The 8983-nt window shown below is 35.6% G+C and overlaps 1 protein-coding gene across 1 annotated transcript; it reads right to left on the bottom strand.

Moving 5' to 3' along the window:
- Positions 1 to 1962: 1962 nt before the first annotated feature.
- LOC111490499 (plant UBX domain-containing protein 4-like) lies at positions 1963 to 6772 on the bottom strand. Its single transcript, XM_023139149.1, has 4 exons — positions 6523 to 6772; positions 3123 to 3408; positions 2766 to 2861; positions 1963 to 2549 (listed from the first exon to the last, which is right to left on the bottom strand). Exons 1-4 carry the CDS (start codon positions 6666 to 6668, stop codon positions 2166 to 2168), a joined length of 912 nt encoding a protein of 303 aa, XP_022994917.1. The 5' UTR covers positions 6669 to 6772; the 3' UTR covers positions 1963 to 2165.
- Positions 6773 to 8983: the final 2211 nt, after the last annotated feature.

Raw genomic sequence — 8983 nt, 5'->3', positions numbered from 1 at the left:
TTTTTTTTTTTTTTTTTTTTTTTTGTCCATTTTGGTATTTTCGCCTCTACCAAAGGTCATTTTGGTCATTGTAAAATGTGTATTTTATTTTTGAAGTATAACATGCATAACTAATTCTGTTTACAATTACATAATTATATAATTTTATTAAAATCATTTATTTAAAGATAATTATTAAAATGTCCGGACATTATTGGAAGAAAATTAAATTACATTTTAATTAATTAAATTTATTCTAATAATTTGAATAAACATAAAATAAATAACAAAAATTATTATCTTTAACTAATAAATTTGTTGGAAGTACTCGGGAGAACGAAATAAAAAAATTATTTATTTTATACAAACACCAAAATAATGGTTACAACTTTTCTAGTGTTATTTAATGTTTTTATACATTATTTGAAGTTTTAAAACCATCAAAGTTAAAAATAAATATCAAATATTTATGCTATATTAATATAATGAAATTAATAAATATCAAATATCAAATATTTGGAAATTAAGAAATTAAAGAAAAATAATAATAGAGAGGTAAAAGAAGGTGAGGTGAGTAATAGAGTAGGGAGGTAAGTTGTGATTAAAGATAGAATTAATAACTCGTGGGACCCACAACGAGAGGTTGAAGTTAATAAATTGTGGGACCACAATTCTCTCGAAACATGGTCGAAATTCGAATTCAATACTTGATGATCTCAGTGTTCTCTTGCATTCTCTGAAACATGGTCATGTTACCTACTTATGAATAAAGACTATTCCCACGTACCAAGAGTACTTCCAACCTAATGAAAATAAAAAAAAATATATTTTTTTAATCCACGACTAAGTTTGTTTTATTATTATTATTATTAAAAAAAAAAGTATGTGAAGAGAACACATTTTGTATTAGATAGTTTTAAGAAAGTTAGAAATATTTAGAATTAATTTTAAATATTTTTGGAATTTTATCAAGATTAAATTTTACATTTAAAAATTTAAAAATTAAATTATGATTTAACGTAAAAACTAAATTTATAATTTAACCTAAAATCTAATTAGAAAATAAAAATAAAATATATATATTCAACAAATTTTTTAAAATTAAAATACCTAATTTAAAATTTTTAAAAAATTCTTCTAAGGTAAATTTTTAAAATTAGGTTAAAATTTAACATCGAATTTTAAAATTTTAATATCTTAAGATACATATAACAAGTTTTACCTATAATTTTAGAAATTTAATTGCCTAATAAATATTCTAACTTCCATTTTTGTATTTAATACTAGGTGCATTATAACTTAATAAACAAAAAAAAAAAATTAAAAAAAGGACCATTTTAATCTTTTAAAACAAAATTAAGAAATTCATAATGGCTTGGGCTCAACCTTAAATAAGCTAAGCGGTAGAAACTACCAAGCTAGAGTATAGCAGGGGTAGAGGAAATTTTTGGTAAAACCGTGAAATACATAGAGATTGGAAAGAACAACAATGACAAAAACACTCAGCTGGGCCGACACTGAGAGACGAAAACTAGAGGAGCGAAAGAGATTAGATACCTACCTTCTAAAATTTGGTTATCTGTTCCTTGAATAAACTAGTAATTTAACCTATCATTAGCTGTCAAAACTCCTTTTTAAGTCAATGATGAAGACACAATGCCAACCCTCTCAAGTCCTTAATTTGTCAAGGTCCCCACCACTCTCAGCTGCTAAGTCCCCTAGGGTAAAAGCTTACCCTCCCTCCCCCTACTACCCCTACGCTGTCTTCTAGGGGTTAGATAGATCTAAACCGCTACAACAATTCTAGTCACTACCATCATCATAACATAATCGTTATGATCATTTTGTAGGAAAATAAGTGTTTAAACTTTATCATAAAACACAAACTTTATCTTAAAACACTATTGTGGACTTGTGTGTTTGAAAACATCTTTAAAACGAACTTCTCATGCTTGATCATCCATGCCTCCTCCACATATATAAGAAAAGCAGGCTCAAAATATATCTGTAAAAAGAGGAATTCTTGCAGTAACTTGTATAGCAGCAAATGTCTTCTGACAGAACATGAACAAAATAGACACCAAACATCCTCTTTCTAACAACACTGATGATATTCAAATTTAGAACCATTTCAATGCTAAAATCCTTGTTTTCTGGTATGTATCAGAGATAACTTATCTTAGGTGCTAGAACTTCTGGATGACAACGGAACTCGCAAGACCGGCCTGCTCGATTGTCTGAGTCATGTCGCTGAGAAGTTTGGGAGGGAAACCCATCAACTGCAGCTGATAGTTTCTGGCACCCCCTGGCCTAGACGCGTCGATGAAAGCACGAACATCGCTGATTGTGTGATGGTAATTGAAATGAGCTATCATCCGTGTTCCATCTGCCAACCTAAGCTGAATTGAGGTTGATGGCAACGATTCATCCACAACGAGCCCTGCAGAGGGGCTTGGACTGCTATTGACATTACCGGGAGTAGAAGTTGGCTCGTTTGTTGCTTGGGTTGGCGTGGAACCACCAAGAGTTCTTCCTACACCTTGAAATGGAAGGCGTGGCTTTTCTGGTTCCTGCAAGATACAAAATACGGAGTGTAATATTTATATGCTCCGGCGACTACAAACTCGAAAAATGTTCAGGAACATTAACTGAAGGTAAAATACAGAGTCGAAAGCTCCCAAACTTTAACAGATTCTAGACTCTTGAAAGAATTCTATCAACTATCCTGGTTTGTTTATATGTTCAAATTGTAGAACCAACCAGTGAAATCTAACAAGGTTACTTACACGATACTCCTCCATCCTCCTAATCAAATTCACATGAACGGACGACCTCCTATCTGCAGGTTCAAGCTCTCTGGGGCACTCGGACTTTCTGATGCTCTGGATTGAAATAATACAGTAAACACAACCATCTCAGGACAGTAATCAGTAATCCGAAAAAAGAAACGTATCTAATGGAGTGAATGAAACAAGAAACATTCTGCAACATTTCTACAAGAAATCGACAAACTTACAAACATTGATCAAATATTTCCCTTAAAGTACATTTCATGTGTTGTTTCCAATATTATCCATGGATGCATGCAAACACATGCACACAAATATTCCATTAGAACGTTAAAAGTATCGTATTCCACTTACCTCCAAAAAGGATGCATTTTCAGGATCATCCAACCTCCTTAAAGGCCCATCGTTTACAGTAAAGCCATTACTCCAGAATACAATATTGTGAATAATGCTCTCAGGCTGATCAGGTGCAGAACGTACAGTTTCTCCTGTCAGTAACCTGCCAGTTCCTGTAAAGCTGCTTGAGCTTGAAGATGAACGGGCATTATCAATAGGACCTTCCACTGCTCCCATTTGCCTAGCTTGATTGAAAAGTGAATCCACATCATTGCCCTTTGTAGGATCTTGGACAAGCATCCCGCTGAAAGTTGGCAACAGTGTTAGCATCCAAATAACCTAAAATTCTTGTCAACTTCAGAGTTGCTTCCAAAAGGAGCTTTGCATAAAACAATAGGCATATACGATAATTGGACAGTTTTTTTTTCTCTTCTTTCATTTACTGGAGGGGGAAGAGGAAGGGAGACAAGTCAAGTAAATTATTACATTAGATCCGACCTTAAATTCTTGCTTAGATAAGCAAAAATGAATATATGAAAACAAAACCATGTAAAGACAGTATCCCCCACTAAATACCAATTTCAATTATAAAGAGATATAATTCCTCAATAAAAAAAGAAGAATTCTGTATAGAGGTAAAAATAATATCAAATTCACACTTCTTTGCCTTCACTCCAAAACTTCAAGAGCCAAGTTACCCAAAAGAAAACCATAACTGCATTAACAATCAAAATTTTTATCCTTACCCTGAGCCTATGACCAACCAATAGTTGTATCATAAAAACCATAAAGGTAGAGAGATCAATGCTCTGAAGTGAAATGTACATACACAAACATACATGCGCTCAGGTACAAGCAGCCCAATCTTCAATCTCCTTACCATCATCTAACTCAAGTTTCACCTATGCTCCCTGCTTCCCTGATACTTTGTGATGACTGGTCTGGTAGTAATTGTAGAAAATGGTGGAAACCCCAATGCATTTGCAATCCAAGGGCTTTGACTTTCCAGCAACACATGCTCGATAGTTGAACGGGAAGCTTTGTTTAGCAGAAGAATGGTTTTCTTTATCAAGAGGAAGGCCAAGTTTTTTCACAAAGCGCTATATTATTGATTGTCCACTAATTGTTTTTCTATCTTCAAAATCACAAGCGAAGTGGCATTAATGTTGGAAAAGATGATTAGAAAGTTAATTTGGGGATTATGTTCTAAACTCAAAGGAGTTGTCTCTTGCATTGGAGTTCAGCAATTGGGAACTCTGTAATAAAGTCTAGTGAAATACATATTTATCGGTCAAATGACTATGCAGTTTCTCCCTTGAACAAGATGCTTTATGACAGAAGATGCTTGCTAGTAAATATATGATGTTGAGCAGTTGAGCAGTTGAGCAGTACGGTTGTTAAAATTAATTTGAGTGGTGATCTTCCTTTTCTAAGCAGAAATCTTCCTTATAAGTTCATCTAAATGTAGATTTGAGAACCAGAGAGTGATCAAATTGCAGGAGAGCATGTGAGTTTTTCACCTTGTCTCTCTGAACTTTGTTTGATCCTTGACATTTCTTGTTACAAGATCAAATAAATTGGATGGGCATAACTGCTGGGTTGAGGAGCTTCAAAGTTGACGGTTTATACTATTAAGATGAATCCAAAGTGATATAAAAGTTAATTCCTTGGAGGTGGCTGCGTTCAAGCCAAAGCACCTAGCCATACAAGATCAAAGATCACAGAAAGTGGCAACCTGTCTTCATTAATGTTCTCCTGCACATCTCTAGCGTCTCTTTGACAGTCACTCAAAGAAAGATGCCTATCAGCTAACCAAGGTTAGTTGCAAATGAAAAAAAAAAAACTTTTTGTCTGGAGTTTGCTGCTAATTGGGCGGCTTACATACAGCAGATTTCGGATGAGGTTACCTTCTTTGGGATTCTCCAAGCTGACGCTGGTTGTGTAGGAGTGATGAGAATGCCTATTTGGTTTTCAAGTACCCCCATGAAACCAAAAATTATGGAACAATCTTTTTGATGAATGTGGGATAAAATGGGTTGTCCATAGCCTTTCCACTGGGTGTACAGAACCATCTTCAGTGTGGCAAAAGACTATCCATCAAAACAGAAGAAAACCATAATCTCAAAGGGTAAAATGGACTTTAGCTCAATCATTCTCTGAGGAACTTCTTGAGGGAGTCTCAAAGTGGTAGCGATTTTGTGAACTGGAAGAATACTCTTTACCCATTCCTTGTGGTGGCCTTGGTCTCAGTAGCATTAGAATGAATGAGTTCAGAACTCCTTTCTAAGTGGCACTGTTGTTGAAAAATATAAAGCTTAGCTTACAAAAGGGAAGAGATTCCTATCTCGAGGGAGAAGATTGACTTTTATCACAATTATACTTTCGAATCTTCCACATTCCAACTAATTTTTTTCAATCCCAGGCAAGCTACTACAATAGAAAGCTTACGACAAATAGGATGTTTCTTTTCCTATTGCTAGCGGTGGCCTCAGTCTCCGTCGCATCAGAGTGAAGAATTCAGGACCTCTCTCTAAATGGATTTTGAAATCCCTCAAAGCTCTCTTCCTCACGGCATGAGTTATTTCTGGTTAGTACAGTAAATAAAAGTTTGGATAATTGTGTAATTGGGGCTAGTTAGAAAGTAGCAACCAAGGCCAAGCGAGATTCTCTTGTCTTGTCAACAAGCTTTCTTTGATAATTAGTCCTTAAACTTAGTAGACAGTTCCAAGGTCTTCTTTTATCAAGTTCTTAGGGAAGGGATTCTTGATAACGAAAATCTGAGGCACTATGTTTTGGCTAATTTTAAGTGGCAAAGTACCAAAGAGTGTAGAAATGAGGTAGGAGGATGCAATTTCCTGCTTCAATGAAACAAGAAAGTGCTTCTTGACGGGTCATGAAAATGGTTAAAAATTTGTTGACAAAAATTAGGCCATTCCATTAAAGATTGTAAGAACTTCCAACTACAACTTCTTCTAATGGCCAAATAAATACTTCCATGCCCCCTCAATATTGATTGGATACACGAAAATTGGCTGAATTCCTTCTCAACCATTCAATCTTTTACCCACAACACAAATTTAGGACCCTAACTACACGTTACCTTACTATTTCAATTTCAGTTTTCAACAGCGTCCACCAAAGTCCAATCGTCCCAAAAAAGAAAAGAAAAAAGGTTAAGAATAACCCAAACGTGATAAAAACTAATGAATTCAGTGAAGGGAACACCCCTTCATCCCCAAGAAAAACCACATGAACAACACTGCAGTCTTCTTAGCCTACCTTCAATTAATTTAAGAAAGTAACAAGAAAGGATAAATCCACAATCACTTACAAACCGACTCCTAATGAAATGGAATACAAATTCAATAAAGCAATTGCAAGAACAAAGAAGAAGAAAAGATTAGGGTTAAAAAGCGACCTCTTCTCACCACCCGTGTAATACTCTTGAGGACCATCGGGGTCACCGACGGAATCAGGCGATCGTCGGTTGAGATCGGAAAGGGTTCGGATGCCACCGGTCCGACTGCTGGAGGGCTTTGATGGCTTATCGTCTCGTGATGCCATTGACGATGCTGATCGAAGTGCGAGAATGGGAAGAGGAGAGAATCTTGAGAGAGGTCGCGTAATTTCTCTAGGCAGATTGCAGGATTTGTGAAGAACGCTATGTATACACTCGTTTTTTTAATTTTTTTTTTTTTTTTTTTTTTGTCCCTTTTTTTTTTTAGTTACACAAAATAGATCTTCCTACCATTAATCTAATATGCTCGTAAATCAATACTCAACAAGCATCTTCCTAGTAATTCATAGTTTATTTGAAGTTTTGTGAAATAAATTTTGTTGGTTTAGCGTCTTATTCTCATTCCGAAAAGTAAGTTCTTTCTCGATTACACCTTAGGTTCATTTGTTTCACTTAAGTTCGACTTAGGTTAATTTAGTAGAAACTAGTTCAAGTTCTTAATTCTCGGTCCTATACATTCAACCCTCAAAATTTCTTATAGGCTCTCTAGGCCTCCAGAAAGGTTGTTTTGTTAGTCTCTTTCATCGTTATCACAATTCTAGAGCTATATTGTAAGCCTTCGAGGCGCAACCTTGGTTATAAGTTCTTATAAAATTCATGTATACTTAAATTCCATCAACCCTCAAGATACTATTGTGGACCCCTGCCGCTCATGACAAGTTCACTAAAATGAAATTAACTTGTAAACTCCTTAATAATCCCCACAAGTAGAGTCATAAACCGTAAGTCAACTCTATAGTTGTCTGGACTCTTGACAATTGATTCGGGTTTACAAGTAGGACCTAGTTGGTGACCTCTAACTGTGTATTGCTAACATATCATCACTAGTCTAATAGGGTCAAACCCAATAATTATATGAGTTCATTATATATTTATTTTAGAAAAATGATTTAGATATTTTAGGAATAAATTGTCCAGCCTCTACCGTAAATACCCATCTACCTTACCTAGGTTTTTCATCCAAAGAAATACTAAGCACAGAGTGCCGTAATATTCTTTAGAGTGTCTTGTAATCTCTTCTCGATTTGTGTTAATAAAGAGTGCGAGTGTTTCCCACAAAAATTTGAGTTCAACAATCTAGTATCAGAGCGAGGTTAGTGTAGGGTGTTTGATCTCTTCGAATTCTTAGTATGTTCTATGGTTGCAGCTCTCTCTAATCTTCCATATCATAAACGATTTCTTGAGATTATTAGTGAGTGAGTTTCTTTATGTCATGACTAGTCTGTGACCCTCTAAGTTATGTCGAAAAAGGTTGTTTGGTATTACTGAGGTATAGCCAACACGATGGGCGATTTTCAAATTATTGGAGAAATAAAAAAAAAAAAAAAAACACAACAACAACTACAACACGTGGGCAACATGTATGATGTCCTATTTGCAAGGACAAGACCTTTCGAGAGGTCGTTGACGGGAGTGAAACTAAGTCGCCAGAGGAGGATTCTAATGGCGCCTTAAGCAAATGGAGAATCAAAGCAGACAAAACAATGTTTGTCTTGAAGACCACAATCGGAGAAGAGATGTTAGAGCACATTAGGGATGACAAGATACTAAAAGAAGCATAGGATATGTTCTTGATGTTGTTCTCAAAGAAAAACAATATGAGGCTATAATTTCTAGAGAACGAGTTGTTATCAATTTCACAACGTGACATGACGATTGCTCAGTACTTCCACAAAGTTAAGTAAATTTGTTAGGAGATTATTGAACTAGACTCGAAGTCTGCCATTGGAGAAGCTCAAATAAAGAGGATCATTATCCACGGATTACAACCATAATATAGAAAATTCATTATTGTTGTACAAGGATAGCCCGCTCAACCATCACTTGTAGAGTATGAAAATTTGCTAGCCGACCAAGAAGTCATGGCTAGGAAAATGAGAGGTATCACGCCGAAGATTGAAGAAGAAGCCACCAAGGAACTGCACAACCAGAGAGAGCTCATAAGAACGACAACAAGAGCTCTCAAAGAAAGAGATTTGAAGGTATTTGCTACAATTGCGGGAAGAAGGGTCACATGTCCATGAATTGTTGGTCTAGGAAAAAGTCTTTCGAAAGTAATGTGGCATCCTCCAAGATCTCCAACAATTTCGAAAGCATGGAGGAATGAGATGCAGAGGAAATATGTAACATAGAAGAAGACGAGTTGAGCTCATGGCGATGATGGGAGAGCATATTGATTACGAGGATAAATGGATCATTGATTCAGGATGCTTAAACCACATGATTGACGATCAGAGTGATGTGATGGAAGCGGGGTGGCCTCTAGAGAAAGAAGTATTACTAGGCTTTGGGAACATTGAAGAAATTCTTCCACATAAGACGAGGGAGAAAATTATACACATTTGCTTAAGTGCTGATGTGT

Source organism: Cucurbita maxima, unplaced genomic scaffold (assembly GCF_002738345.1).
Source record: "Cucurbita maxima cultivar Rimu unplaced genomic scaffold, Cmax_1.0 Cma_Scf00015, whole genome shotgun sequence".
Classification (NCBI taxonomy): domain Eukaryota; kingdom Viridiplantae; phylum Streptophyta; class Magnoliopsida; order Cucurbitales; family Cucurbitaceae; genus Cucurbita; species Cucurbita maxima.
This window is presented reverse-complemented; position numbering and strand designations above follow the sequence as displayed.

Bases quoted from the DNA above. Each gene is read 5' to 3' on its own strand.
- LOC111490499 (XM_023139149.1), bottom strand. From the start codon at position 6,668: ATGGCATCACGAGACGATAAGCCATCAAAGCCCTCCAGCAGTCGGACC. The intron at 3,409-6,522 runs GTCGCTTTTTAA...GCCAACTTTCAG, and splicing joins TACACGGGTGGTGAGAAGAG to CGGGATGCTTGTCCAAGATC. The intron at 2,862-3,122 runs GTAAGTGGAATA...ATTTCAATCCAG, and splicing joins AAAATGCATCCTTTTTGGAG to AGCATCAGAAAGTCCGAGTG.